The sequence below is a fragment of the Oxyura jamaicensis genome, chromosome 2 (genome assembly GCF_011077185.1).
Source record: "Oxyura jamaicensis isolate SHBP4307 breed ruddy duck chromosome 2, BPBGC_Ojam_1.0, whole genome shotgun sequence".
NCBI lineage: Eukaryota > Metazoa > Chordata > Aves > Anseriformes > Anatidae > Oxyura > Oxyura jamaicensis.
Window position 1 is genome coordinate 83,181,694 of NC_048894.1, and position 15,764 is coordinate 83,197,457.

Sequence of the window (15,764 nt, forward strand, 5' to 3'; positions counted from 1 at the left end):
CAAATGTGACCAGTACTTGTGTACTCTGGACTGCAGAGACTCCTCTAGAAAGGCTAGTCAATGTTTTCTGCTCCTGAGACGATATTTCCCTTAGTAACCTTGGTAGGTCTTGTTGCAAACAGGGGTGCACCATTTAATCCCAGGCACCAGGACATGCTGGGGGCCAACCAGGTGGAGAGCAGCTTTGCAGAAAAGGACCAGGGGGTCCTGGTGGGCTCCAAGTTGAACATGAGCCAGAAGTGCGCCCTTGCAGCAAAAAAGGCTGATGGTCTCCAGGGCTGTATCAGGAGTGTTGCCAGCAGGCTGAGGGAGGTGATCCTTCCCTTCTGCTTCAGTTGTGGTGGGGCCACAGGGCTCCCTCTGAACATCAGAAAGCATTTCTGTCCTTTGCGGGTGACTGGCAGAGGTTGTTCGGCCAGGTAGTGGAGTCTGGCACCCCCTTGGCGATCTTCAAAAGCCATCTTGGTGTGGTCCTGGGCTGTCTGCTCTAGGTGGCCCTGTCCGGGCATGGTACTTGGACCAGACGACTGTCAGAGGTCTCTTCCAACCTCAACCCTTCTGTGATCCTGTGAAAATGTCTGTCGTGCATGATTAGGGCCTAGTGTGGCACTGAGATACTGCCTTGTGGTGTGAGAGCAGGTGGCTTGACTGGCATTTGGAATGGGCCAGAGTAATCTTATGTCCTCGATAGGCTGTGCAAGCGTACATTGCCATTACAGGTTCACAGCTTAAGCTAGCCAAGATCATTCAGAAATGTCAAGCTTCATCTGTACATGTGAAGTAAGAGCGAGGTCCCCAGCGCGGCCTCTGTTTGTGGCAGGAGCGGTTTTTCTCGCGCTGCCATGGAGACGGTGCCTGCGGTCGTGGCAGAGGGAGCGTGTGTGGCATTCAGGCGCTGCCAGGTCTAGGGAGCAGGGAGCGTGCGTTTCGCTGAGCCACTGTTCCCACTGCAGTCAGATAGGCAGATTTAAGATGGGAGGTGATGGAGAGAAGTGAAACCATAGCTTGGAAACTGTGCCTGTAAATCAGTTCTTATACCCCCACACCCCTACTGCCATTGTATTAGCTTGAGGTGCTGCGTTTAAAATTCAGTGTGGTCTGTTGTTGTTTTGTTTTGTTTTGTTTTCTACTTTGCTTTTCTTCAGCAACTCTGTTACCAAAAAACAATCTGTTCTGAAAAGGGAGCACGAATTCCTATCTGCTTGCTCTGCACTCATGGCCTGGGGCTGTAACGATATTCATTATATGTACCTGGTCCTGCACGGAATAGTTGGAGATAACGACGCTGCCAGAATAAGGCTTCTGCATTCATCATGCAGGGTTAGATCCAGTTTTGATTGTGGTCTTTTGCTGTAATAATGACTTAAATTTCAGGTGACTTCAACAGCAATGTCAATGAAATATCCTGATTGCAGTTACGGAACAAGTTGATTCATTGATTTGAATTCTTTTCTTCCTATTTTGATGATAAATACCAATGATTCCTATGGCGCTCTTATTTTATAATTGTACTGCAGCTGTAAATCTGGTATCTCTGCTGTAAGGAACATCTCTGTAGAGATGCTTCTGTCCATTTTCATCTACTGATGTCTCGGTGGCAGATGACTAGTGTTTGAACCAAGAGTCTGTAATCACCGTTGCTGTGAATGCAGCTTCATTATTTTAGTGAGGACTGATACTTCTGGAAGTGTCATTTTTATGTCTGATCTCCCAGAATCATGGCCACAGATCCACTACAGTGCATCAAATTCTTGTGTTCCATTTTCCATGGAACAAATACTGCAAGGCTTTTGTTTGCCTGTTTATTAAAAACATTTTGTATTATATTGGAGGAATGGTCCAGATGCTGAGTCTGGATGTTTCGTGGATATATATATATATATATATATATATATATATATATATATATATATGTGATTGATTATGTTTTCTGGTTTCTGTTTTGTGGCAATAAATGTATGTTTCACTAATGAGAACAGCTGTCCATGGTCAGACAACTTGACTTTACCAATGACCATACGTGTATGCGGAAGGAAGAGTAAGAAGAGGGAAAAAATACATGATACTGCAATGTAATAAAAACCTGCCTGTTTTCACATTTCGACAACCCAGTAAATTCATTGTGTGTTTAGTAAACATCAATAAACATGTCTTTTAGGTAATGATCTACCTTCTTTCACCTGTGTCTAAGCCTGCCTCTTATTAATTTGATATGTCCTACTTTCTGGTTTGGAAGAGCTAATGAACATGCCATATAGGGTTTTGTAGACCTCGGTCATATCCTTCCTAAGCTGTTTCTTTTCCAGATGGAAGCACCACATCTCTGTTTTTCCTGGCAGAAAATTCATTTCATACCTTTGATCATCATTGCAGCCCTTCTCTCTATCTTTTCAGTCCTGCCACGTCATTTCTGACATGAAAAGAGCAGAACTTCAGTTTTCTAGATTCTAGCACACTTGTTCAGTGGCATAACATTGTGGTAGTAAAGCTGGTGATCAAACGGTGGTGACGTGATGCTACTGACCATAGCTGACCATAGGGCTGTTCCTACAATGACAGAGGCATTGACCCAGCCAGTGCTCCTGAGAGGGGGGATGCAGGCACTTGGGTAAGTGACAGCAGGGAGGGCCTGCTGCTCTTCACTGCGCTGGGGTCAGGATAGGGGCTTCGCCTCTGGGGCATGTGCCTTAGTGGACCATGGAGCTGGCAGGCTTAGGAACTGCAGGCCGTGCAGGTAAGTTATTTTTCAGTAGGGTGACTGAACAGGAAATAAAGAAGATTTCAGCAGCAATGTAGCAGGGGCAATATCTGAGGCCTGCGTGCAGAAAGCAGAAGATCAGAAGCAAACTTAAATAGGGAAAGAATAGCAGAACAGGGCACCCTGGAAGCTTGAGACCTGTGGCAGCAAGACAACAGCTCCCCTCTCATCTAAAAAAAAATCATCTGAAACACAAATGCAGAGTCTTGGCAATGGAATGGAAAGATGAATACATTCCTCTGGAAGAGATAACCAGGCCAACAGCTCAACAGGTCTAAGCAGTCAGGGAGAAGAAATAGTATCAGCAGCAGGAGAGTCCTTTCTGTGGGAAACTGTGCATCTGGTGACTTGACACACAGTCACGGGATGTTGGCTGCTTCCATCAAGAATCCTAACAAGACTCATCAAGCCCACAGACTTACTGCCCTTCCATGTGGGAACCAATAATATTGTGAAGTGTGACCTGGAAAAAGTTAAGCAAGACTGCAGAGATCTTGAGGTTGAAGTCAAGGAGACAAGTTCTCAGATTTTCTACTCAGTTTTGCCAGGGAAGGGTGCAGGCAGAAGTGGGCTATTCCTTTAGGTCAACACCTACCTGTGTGGCTGGTATCACTGACAGTATTTCAGCTTCCGTAACCAAGCGACACTCTCCAAAGAGCTACCGAGGGGAGAGGAGATCCACTTATCAAACAGGTGCAAAGACATCTTTGTCAATTCTTTCTGACAATAAATTGGACTTGAAGCTAGGTTTAAAGGATTGGAGACAAGCAAGGCCAGAGGGGTCAATATGAAAGCATGTATGGAACAGAGTGAGAGGGGATGCTACAACACTCTCCTTGGAGGCAGATAAGACATCATCTCAAGTGCCTGTGCACCAGTCCTCACACTCTGGAGAACAAAACAGAAGAAATGGAGTTCCTTGTACAGTCAGAGTTCAATGTCATTGGAATTACAGGAACACAGTGGGAAAGTTTACGTGTCTGGAGTCCCGATTTTCTTCTACAGCTGCTGCTTGAAGCACAAGAGAAGATCTAACCTCTTAAGAAGGAAAAAGAGCAGGCATAAAAATAAATTAGCTGGAAAAAAGTGAGCTACAGAGAGCTCAAATGGAGAAAGAAGCACTAGAGCAGTGCAAAATGGAGCAGACTCCCAAAAAGAGGAATATAGGAATACTGCATCAATGTGCAGAGGTGCAATTAGGAAGACAAAAGCCCAGCTGAAGCTCAAACTGGCAAGAGATAACAAGAATAGCGTACAAGTTTCTGCAGGTATGTTAGTTAGAAGCAGATGTACAATAAAGATGTGGGCCTGATAATGAATAGGGCCAGCAAGTTCGTTAAAAATGGCACAGACACGACTGAGGTACTTGGCCTTCTTTACAAGTAATGTCAGGTCCCAAATCTCAGTTAAGAAGCAGTGACAAAGTAAATAGCCATACAGACACAGTAGAGAAGGGTCAAGTGAGGAACCATCTGTACAAACCAGACAAGCACAGCTTTGTGGGACATGGGAACATGTATCTAAGGGTGCAGAGATAGTTGGCTGATATCATCACAAAAGCAATCCTTAACATATTTGAAGGATCATGGAATTCAGGGGAAATCCCATATATATGGAAAAAAAAAATATTACACCTCTCTGCAAAAAGGCCAGAGAGGAAGATCCAGGAAACCATAAACCCAGTCACAGTATTATGTTTCTGGGGAAAATAATGAAACTCATGGAAGCTGTTTTGAGGCAGTTGAAAGGCCTGTGAAGAGCACATGAGGTTAGGATTGGTTTTGCTCCTTGAGGATCACCTTCTGTAACTTCATCTCCCATTTTGTATCCTGCTTTTTTAGACCATGAAAAGATCCTTCTAAAACTGTATGTAATCAACCTTACTCTCATACATGCTTCTGTATCATTGGCAAACATGGTCACCTTCTTGTTCCCTCCTTGTTTCAAGTCAGTTGTATGTGTATTAATCAATGTTGAAAGAGAACGTCACTGGTGGACACGTTTATCTGTGAGAGTTTACCCTTTATTACTGCTCTTCATCTCCTGCTTAAGAAAGTATTTTGCCATACAGAAGCCATCTGGATAAGTAGTTCATGTTTATCCCAGTGTCCGCTAGTTCTGTTCCATGCTATAGGCCCTACTAATTTGCCTGGTACAAATCAAATCTCCCTGGAAACTGGCACCAAATTCAGTGTCTTTCAGTTCTCAGGTACTGCCTCAGTTTTAACTGACGCATGTTTTTAGATCCCTCGGAACTCCTGAGGAAATACCATCTGATCTTCCACTTTTCTACTGTTTATTTTGTCACTGTGTTTCATGAACCTATTCTGAAGTCACTTCAATTTCTGACAGATACTGTCATAAGGCTCCCTCAGTGAGTTCTTACCATGGGAATTTCCCAGGAATTAGCACAAACCTTTCTGAAGGAATCACTTAGTTTCTCTTCAGTGAACCCTTTTGTATCCTGATCACCCAGTGGCCCTACAGAGTCCCCAGGCAGCTTTTTGCTCCTGATGCATTTGAAGGAGGATTTGCTGTTAGCTTTGATGCCTTTGGATATTTGCCCCTCAAAACCATATTGTACTGTTTTTTGGTTTTATGTTTAATCTGTCAGTATTTATGGTCACTTAGGAAGAATATGATTTCAGCTTTCAGAAGGAGACTTTTTGTTTCCATTGACTTCCTTTGCCTTCCCATTTCACTGTGCTGACTTCTTTTTGTTGTGTCTTAAGCTTTTCTTGACTCCTGTGTTGGCCTTGCATGTGCTTCCAATATGGTGGTGTTAAGGATACCATATCGTGCTGCCTGTGAGGTCTTAACTCTTAGCTACTGCTTGACTTTGTTGCTGTTATGTGTTTCCTCTCTTTATGTGCCTTATAACTGGTTGATTTTTTGGCTTTGGTAGGGAAGTTAGATCTGGTCACACAGTGATCACTGTTAAAGGATAACTTCTCAGCTGCAAGGTGTCAAACCATCTTTTGTGCACTGCTTGAGACTATGGCAAGAATTTGTTCTTTTCTTGTGGGCATCCTGAGCACTCCCCATACTGGGATCCAAAATTCAGTCTCTGTGCCATGTCTTGCTGTCACCCTTCTTGTGGCCTGTACAAACCATAGAGAAAGTAGAAGACTCCCAGAACTATTCATTTTGTACCCTCCTTGCCTCTGTAACCTCTTCTAAAACGTCTCTATCTTACTAGACAGCCAGTACTGCAGATTCCATACTGTGTTTTTGTAATGTCAAACCATACAAGTTATTTTCATTAAATTAGGTAGAGAAAGACCTTAGAATCCAATTAAATAAACTATCTTTGTCCATACTATAAGTGTTATCCTGAACTGTGTGTTCCTTACCTTCTTGTTTTCAAACAGGTAATTTTTAGACTGTAATTTCATTACGAAAACCTTTTTACTTTGTTCAAATGATGAGCCTATTCATTCCACATTAAGATCATAATGTTACCTTTTTAAAACTAACATTTTCATTACTAATTGCTTTTCTCTTTCATAAGAAACAATATGAATCTGTTGGGAATTACCTTAATGCATGGTATTTCTGCAGGGTAGCCAGAAAAGGAATGAATTGTCTAATTATTGTACTAGTTCTCATCTTTTTATATTTTTAATGGCAGAAGTAATGAAAGAGGAAAAATTTAGAAGCATATTTTGGACTATCAAGTTTAACTGCTACTGCCACAGAATCATCTGTGAGAAAAAATGAGCAAATCTTGAGGGCTTGCAGTCCTTAGCTCAACTTTTTAGCCAATGCTGTTTGAAAGACTCTTTCCTTTTTTCTCTACTACTTCAGAGTAGTAGAAATATGTAATTTATTTGACTAATCAGTGTACTGTCTGCTAGAATACTAGACTTTTGTTGTTGTTTAAAAACACCATTAAAATCAGTTTCATTATAATTCTCTATTTGTTTCAAAGTCCAGCCACGTTTAGTAAGTGTAGCAAACTGAGGCCTGCAAGTATGCAGAAAATCAAGCTTCTGTGTTATTAGCTGGAAGAAAAGAACAGCAAAATCTTGTAGACATTAGGTTGCATACAGTAAGTTATCCTAAAAAAATAACTAGCCTGTTTTACTTTCTTACATAATTTCTGAATGTCTGACCAACTTATTAATGACTAGTTCTTTAATAGCTACTCATGGCAATATTCAGATCTACAATCCTGATTAATTCAAACATTCAATGATAATTGCAAATTATGCCAACTGTTCTTGGATGTACTACACTGACAGTCTATGTATTGATTGAGAAATCAGTCTCGTACAAGACAAGTAAAAACAAGAGAGAAGATTGTTCACCTGAATAATTTCTCCACTGGAAGCAGGAGAAGAGGAAGGGACCAGTCATCTCTAATCCCTTAAGACCATTCTGGACAGGATTTATAATGCTTACTCTTCATCTGCATGCAATGCCTAGGATGACATGTAACTTCAAAACTCTAGAAGGAAAGACTAGTAAGAGATGCATAAATGGAGACCTGGAGAACCCCATGAGTGAGATGCTGGAGAAGACTTTGAATTTATAAACATTGACAGAAACATTGCATGCAAAGAGTTGTATGGCTTTAGTATGCACATATGTTGGTGGTTATACTGACACCTCTGTAGGTATCACCAGCATCTCGGTATAATGCACAGCAGACCATAGATCAAAGAAGAAAGAATCGTGGAACCCGAGTGTGTTTTCAGAATCAAAAAGTGTTCTCTCAGTGCTTCTAAGTCTACATTGTTTTTAGAAGTTTCACTTTATGAAACCACGTTGTTTCACTGTCTTAGCTTTTCACATCTTTAAACCATACAAATAATCTTTACATCATCATAAGCATCCTCCAGCTATAACAGGACAACGTTACTCTTTTCAGAACAGAAATACCCTACAGTTACGTATCAGAAGATCAAGGTAAAAGGCATCAGTCCACAGTTCTGTCTGATGTACTAGATTTCCTGAACACGCAAAACTGGGCTCCAAGAACTGCCACTGCAAAAGGATTTTTTAACACATTATTATTTGCAACATAGATTTAGTAAATCTTTGACAGTTTAGGTGTAAACCGGGATTACAATTTCAGGCCAATTTAATACTGAAGAGTCAGGATCTGTTACTTAACTCCAGCCCTGTTTCCCTCGCTCTCCTTGGAGAATATCCAGTGTTTCAGAGGTTTTGTTTTGGTACCACCTTGAACTTTAAGCCCTAAAGCAAGTCAAAGTGAGTTAGAAAGTCAATTTATCTTACATCCTCTTTACATTGCTACTCCGAAAGGAGCAGTAGCCAACATATGAGATAAGAAAGCTCTGAGTAGTTCTAATCCTGTCCTAACACTCCAAGGCTTTTGCTTACATTTCATTACTTTGGGGACTGAAGTAGTTTGCCTGAGAGGAAGTGGAATACGACAGCAATCATGGTGCACGATAAACCATTGTGTGTGTTGGCAAGGGATGCAAAAACTAGTGAGAAGGAAAAAGAAACAAAAGGAGAGAGCTAAAGGATGGAAGCTGAATACAAAACAGGAGGAAAAATTGAATTAAAAAGGACTGGGTAATTGTAACCAAAAAAAATAAAAAGAAAAGATAATTTGAATAACTTTGGTGATTGTGCTGGAGAAGAAATAATGTAATTTTGCTAGGAACAGAAGTCTAGGCAATTGGGCAATATGCCTTCAGAGAGCAAGGCTTTTTTTGTTGTTGTTTTGCAAATTCTGATGGATATAAAGCATTATTGCAAGCTGTCACTGCTGCCTTTTGTCCATTCATTTGCTTCATACCTATGAGTAGAGTCTGGTGCTGTCTTCCCTAGTGTCCCCCATTAAGTAGTAAAAGTCTGTAATTAGGTCTTCAGGAGACCTTTTCCTCCCCAGCCTAAATAAATAAATAAATAAATCATTCAGCTTCTCCTTGTTCAATACGTGCTTCAATCCTCTAACCATCTTGGTGGCCCTCTGAAGTTTTGTCTTTAAAATCTTGTGTTTCTTGTTCTTTTGGCCCCAAACCAGGGACTGTACTCACGATGCAGCTTCAGGAGTGCCCAGCAGAGAGGGATAATTACTTCCTTATCCTGCTGCCAGTTCTCTTGGTAGCACAGTTGGTATATTGTTGGTCGTCATCACCACAGGAATGCATTGCTGACTCGCAACTTCTTGTCCACTGGACTTCCACATCATATTTGTGGAGATGCTGTCCTGATTATATGAGATTAGTCCAACCTACATGCAAGACTTCTAATTTTTCTCTTTGAAACTTCATGACATTCAGGACTTTCCGTTTTTTCTTTCTTGAACTTCATGATGTTCATATTGGTCTATTTCTGTAGCTTCTCAAGGTTTGTCTGAATGGCAGTCCTGCCCTTCAGTGTATGAATTGCTTCCTCCAAACTGATGTCACCTGGAAACTTGAAGTTTCATACAGGTACATTCATAGCTATTAGCAAGACTTTTTTTTGAATCTTAACTTTTTATGCCCCTGTTAAGTTCTTGCGACGTGTTTACCACAGAGTTAAATGGAGAAGAATGAAATGCTTCAGTGGAAAAGAACTAGAACAGTACAAGTGAAAACACAGTCCAATGACAGAGAAAGTAGCGAAGCTAGAATGACTGAATGGTACATTCTAAAGCCCAATTTTTAAGCTTCTGAACATCATTCAGTGTCAAATCGATAGGGGCAACAGTAGTGATGTTTTTAGTCATGCTTTAAAGCATCAAGACTTACTGTTTTCCTTCTAGATGCAGGGTGGGCTGTCAAGTCTCATTCCTGTCTGAATGCTGTTCCAGGACTTCCAATAAGTAAAACTTTTTCTAGATTTTCCTGTTTTCTACAGTAATCAGTTGCCTTGCATACAGCTACTTGTGTTCCCAGTATGATAGGTTAGGAAGGGTCTGTTGCCACCACAATGCTAAGTAATGGCTTAATGTGGAGTTTTTACATAGGCAGTGTATGAAAGTATGCATGATGCCATAGGATATGCATAGCAATATACACAGACTGCTTGTGACATTGAGGTACAGCTTTTCTTGTTGCATAGATAAAAACAAGGTAGAGAGTGTTGCACATTTCCACAACCTGTGTACCTTCAGAAGTTCTGCGTTTCCTAAGATATTTCGATAAAAGACTTCAGTTCACAAGACCATTTCTTTTGTTTAGCTGTAACCAAGCTTTCTCTGTTCATCTCACCAGGGATTCCCAACCTTTCCTCACTGCTGTTATTTGTCTGTATTTGAAGATTTAAATGTCTGTCAGTGCACCAACGTGCATCAAACACATCATTTACAGTCAAAAGCGAGACAATTTTTCTCTTTTAATGTTATGAAACTAAGATTCTTAGGAATTTAATAAATTCACAAGGCTGGTCAGCCTAAATTTAGATCAAATTAGGTTTAAATTATTATATTTTTTTTTCAGCTGCTTTTTACCATCTCTGCTAATTTTGTTGTGCCTTTTACTCAGCATCAAAACACATCTGTCTGTGAAAGGATTGAAGGATTACTTTTAAGATTACAAACGGCAGAGTAAGATGAGATCAGCTCTAGGTATCGGCCAAATTTTTTTGGAGTTGTTTTACTGCTCCCAACATGCAAATGAGCCAGTACAAGCCACTCAGCAGATATAAATGAGAAACTTTGGGTCAGGCCTGTTCAGTTTTCTGGACCACTGCTAGACATGTGGTTTGCCTCAAGTCTTATTTACTGCTTGATGCTTTAGTGGCCTCAGAGGTTAGATAGAAAGTCCCACAATGAAAAAGGAAACCTGTCCAGTTGCCCTGTATAGACTAATTAATATTTTTTTCCCCCATAAAATGTTGGTAGTGGACAATTATGACTTTTAAACACAAATTGCTTCATGCCCCAGCAGATAGGTAAACCTTTTTTAGCACTTCAGAACAATTTGATAAAGTTGTCATGAAGTTCCTCCCTCTCCAAGCTGCTCTCCTGAGTGATTTCTCTGGATTACTCTCATCATGATGTCTAATCTTTCTGTTGGCTTAACACTCCCACACTTTCTCTGTTGCTAAGTGCTAAGGACTGTCAGACTGGTCACTTCAGCTTTGTGTTGCCTTTGCATGTGCACTTTGCATTGGCATTGTTAGCCTTTGCAGTCTGTGAGGCTGCATTTGACGTGGCATTATTTAGATCAGTTTTGATGTTATTTTGTAGGTCCCACAGTTCTTCATTCTGCGATTGTCTTGACAACAGATTTGCCTTATCAACAGGAAGGAATTTGTTTTTAAATTTGATGTTCAGATTAGTTTGATTCCGATGAATAATAAAGGGCTGTGATGATAACACAACATGGCATGAACTGGTGAAAATGATTGTAAACAGAACAAATAAGACAAATGATGGAGTCAGGTTCAGTGGTTATTTTTATAAAATGTAAGCAAATACTGTTTCTAGTTTCTGTCTTCTTGCACTGTGACAGCTGCTTGAAATCTAAACATATGGATTTATTCAAATATTAGTCACTCTAACTGCTTCTCATACAAAGAGGAGGAAGCTTATTAATTTTTCTTTTCTGACAGATTCCTTATAAAAAGGAATAGCAGATTCTCCCTACTCGTACTTGAATCTTTTTCTTCTTTCACTCCTGAGGCAACCCTGTGGACCTGCATGTTAGACATCACATGAGGGAATACCTAACACAGTTTTTTCTTATACTAAATGTTGAAAATAGGGAATGGGGATAGTTGTGTGGATCTGCCCCCTCACACACCCTCAATCCCCCCACCTTCGTCTCCTTCCTTCCCTTGGTAACTTCTGATGTCACCTGATAGAAGACAATGAAGTGAGAAATAGCAGCCATTGAACCAAGCTAATAATGAAGTTACTGATTACCTGTTCCAGCCACTTTCATGCTCTAGGAACCCAAGGATATTTTTTTCTGTAAGTGATCCAGTACCTCTCTGCTTCCTGTTTAAGGTTGTACACACAACTGTCCTTTTCCATTCATCTCTGCAGGGCAGGTCTTAAATAATGTGTACAGTGGAAGCAGAAAACATGTATTTATACACCTAAAGAAGAGGAGTGTTCCCTCAATAAGGGACTAATTCTCTAGAGAGAAAGCCTACCTAAACCTGTAAGTTTAGGGTCTTCGCTAAAATAGGAATTCGTATAGTAGGACTGAAGGAGATTAGTGGAGGATGAGTCATGAAGTATGCTAGGAGATGAGAGGGGGAATGCAGAAAAGAACAGAAAGGAGTAAAAAAGAAAGATAAATGATGGCCGTCAAATACAGAGAAGTGTATTTTGAAGAATAGATTCATGAATAATTTTTTTCTTGTGGCATGAAGGTTTTAGTTGGGAAGATACAGAAGTGTCTGGGAAGTAGTCGATTGAGTGATTAACTGAAGGAATATGTAGCACAAAATATATGAGAAGATATACAATGCAGATAGCAGAAAAGGAAAAGGTGATACAGGTGAAAAAAAAAAAAAAAAAAAAAGCCTTCTTTTAAGCCATGGACAAGAACATGTCTATGTGTCTGACCTACCTCAGCAGGAAGTGAAGGTGGATGGCTGAAGCCATTCAGCTAAGCTTCAAAGTCTGCATTGGTAGCATTGCCATGATAGAATAAAGTAACTTAAAAAGGCTGTGGAATAGAACAGCTGTTAAAGCTTTTCTTTTGAAAGTAAACTATGTTTGGTTTTATTTCATGCTATCAAAAATTCTCAGTGCTTATGTGCTTAGGTATAAGCATGCTAGTGTAGCAAATTCTATAGCACTTTGATTTTATGTTCTTCAAAACTTCAATAACATTTCTGTTACAATTCTTTCTGCAGTAAGTGTATTATTTCACCCAAACAAGGCCAGGATTTGAATAACAACTCTTGGAAAGTTGATCTACAGTCTCTTTTCAGACAAGTGATTTTATTAGGTGAGCAAGCAAATGCTCTGTGTGAAGTAGGCATATCTAAATCAGATGATTTTTAATAGCGTTATCTATAAACAACAAAGAAAAAGACATTTTGGAGTACAACAAAAACACATGCAGAGAATATTAACTACGATTCCTGTTGCACTATTAACATTCAGCGAGGAGTGTTACGTCTTGGTTGCTCTTTTCATCAGTCTGACTCTTTTGATGGTAGTGCACCCTTGCTAGTCTTGCTTGGAGTAATGAATGCAGAATTAAGTAGGCTCTGTCAAATAGTTAGTGGCCACTTCAGTGTATATCAGCTTTTTCTTGCTGTACATAATCTGTGTGGTGGTTCCCCCTTATGTTTAGTGCAGGAGAGAAACAATTCCATGGCGGTAACAATAGAAACAAAGGGGGATGGCCCAGCTAAATCAGACAGAACAGCCACCAGCCCTTTCCTTCTTCCATTTCAGCTACTGTTTCCCTACTGACAGAGACAAATTTTATGCCTCCATATACTACTGGGTTGTTGGTCAAAGATTTTAGGTAGCAGAGAGGACAAAGACTTTTTGGATCCTTCCCTCTGCCCCTGCCGTTTCTTCCTTTCTCCCACATGCCACGTTCCTCAGAGGCACTTTGTGGGTCTAAGTGGGTCACCCTCTCCCTTACCTCTGCAGCATGGGAAGGTCTCTTTTGAAAGAAAAGGGGGAGAAAGAGAGAATGAATGCATTTGTGTGGACACTAGAATAGTTTAACAAGTGGATTCACAAAATACATCTCATTCAGCCCTCAACAAATGCATAGAGAGGCCAGAGAACTTCTTCCTTTTACATATGAACATGATTTTATGTAACTATGACCAAAATGAAAGGGCAGCAGTCTGGCAAAATTAAAATAAACATAATTCCCTAAAAGTGTTTCTATTTTGTATTTGATAAAAATACTGATACCATATGTGGGAAATACAGCTCTGTAGGGAATTGTGAGGATTTTACTTATTTTTTCTTGTTTTATTCATTCATTATTTATTTAAGAAAATAGTCTCTTGTGTATAAAAATGTAAATTTGTTAGAAATATATTTATGAGGTCTGTAGATAAACCTTGCCTGGTGGGGCTAGTCTGGCTTCCCTGTCAGAGGAAAAGAAAATATATCAATTAGTGGCAGGATTTTTAATACGGCTTTTGCCCAAAACTTTGGGTTTCCTTTCTGCACATCATTAAATGCTGAAATTAAACCATGTTCAGTACATAACAATATACGTTCAGTATAATTTATTTCAGTAGCCTGTACTATGATTGTTTTTTCTTCATTTAGAAAAGCTTTCATCGCCATATGATCATCTGCAGAATTTTACATCTTTTTTTTTTTTTTTTTTTTTTTATTAAGTAATAGAAACTGTTTCTTATGACAATATAGTTAGATCACCTTTTCAAAGACATATTTTTATGCTAGTAAGAGATCTACGTGGACTGTGAATGACTTTAATATGGCTTGAATTGTTTAAATTCCATTTCTGATAAACTATTGATTCTATGACATGTATCATTAAAGTGAATGAAGGAATGAGTAGGTGTTACCTCAAAAACTTGAACTGTGAATGTGTTAAAACAAAAAAGGTTTTCCTGTAAGATACTATATTAGCTTCTTTTTTCCACAATTATCGTTACGTACTGAGATGCCTTATTAATCTTGAGAGAAGTTAAAATGAATGGTTTCATTTATTTTTTTTCAGGAACTGCAATTTGAGAGACTGACTCGAGAACTTGAAGCTGAACGTCAGATTGTTGCTAGCCAACTGGAGAGATGTAAGCTTGGTTCCGAAACTGGAAGCATGAGCAGCATTAGGTAATGTATAAATTACTAATTCCTTTGTTTGGTAATGATTTTGCTGCTGTTATGAGTTACCATTGAAAACAAATAGCATTGATCATCTTGTAAAAAAAAAAAAAAAACATATACATACATCAGGGAGCACGAGATTTTAGTCCTTTGGAATTTTGCATTCTGATCCACATTTTTTTTAAAAAAAAAGCTCAAGAAGAGGATGAATTTTATGTAATTGTTATCTGCTTTGTCCAGTAACAAGATACTAGTCATATTTGGAATTCATCGACTTGCTGTAGTCTGAGTGGATTAACAGAAGAACTCCTGTTTCTGTTACTGTTTAGTGGAATTCCTATTTCCAGCTATCGTTTTCAGCCAGAGATTTCTGAGAGCAGAGATGTATTGATAAGTGTGTGAATCTGTTTTATGAAAACTTCATCATTGAAAGTATTGAAAGCTTTAGAGAGATCCTTTTGCCTGCATATGTAATTTAGTTACTTAAAGCTGCCAACTTGATATCAAAACGTAATAATATCACTTTAAAAATATGTTTTTAAACACTGACTTTCTTAAATTAGATTATTCTGATAAATTGTTTGGATGATGGCAGTAGTATTTAAGCAGTTGTACAAAAGCAGGCTGATCTCTTGGTCACTTTGGTGTGAGTAAAGATTTGGTAGCCTTGAGCTTCTTCACAGTAGTTTGTTTTCTCAGATGAAATTAGTAAATGAAAGATGATAGTACTTGGGTTTCAAAGACCAGGAAAAATGCTGTATGGACATATCTCCCTTTTTAATTTGTGGTAATATTAAGTACAAAAATTCTTAATAATAAATCAAAAATTAACTCCCTAAGAGAAAATTTTATTCTAATCTATGTGTTCTTTCTTACCAGCTACGCTTATATTAGTGTTAGAGAATCTCTAGTACTTTGAATTATTTAAACACAGAGTAGGTAACATTTTGCAATGTAGTACCATACTATATTTGCACTTTAGGTGCATTCCTACAGTAATTTCATTTTTACATATGGTGTGACTGCATTTCAAAAAAGCTGCCTGAACTAAGCTTGAATAATGCTATTATCTTATGATTATTCTAGTTGGTGATATGGAGGCTGGGAAATTTCTTGTTTGGAAGGAAATGTGTTTTTTTTTTTTTGGTGTATTTCTTTCTTGTCAGTGAAGTTAGTCTTTTTAGTCATCAGTGGTGTCGAGGTCATTCATCTGTTTCTTAAGACTCTTCAGTTGTTTGAGAAATTTAATAGTTTAACTACTAATCTCTCTGTAGAACAAACCAGTACCTGGAATAATTTAGGAGACTGCAT

The 15,764-nt window shown here is 39.1% G+C and overlaps 1 protein-coding gene across 9 annotated transcripts in view; it reads left to right on the plus strand.

The window, feature by feature from the left end:
- The window catches only part of CTNND2 (catenin delta 2), a 647,710-nt gene that overhangs the window by 234,524 nt on the left and 397,422 nt on the right, over positions 1-15,764 (plus strand). For all 9 annotated transcript variants that reach the window (XR_004748506.1, XM_035318757.1, XM_035318750.1 and 6 more), the window contains one exon: positions 14,347-14,459. Coding sequence is in view for 8 of the 9 variants with exons in the window: in XM_035318757.1 (XP_035174648.1) it covers positions 14,347-14,459 (113 nt within the window). In the remaining variant the exon portion in view is untranslated. The remainder of the gene's footprint in view (positions 1-14,346; positions 14,460-15,764) is intronic.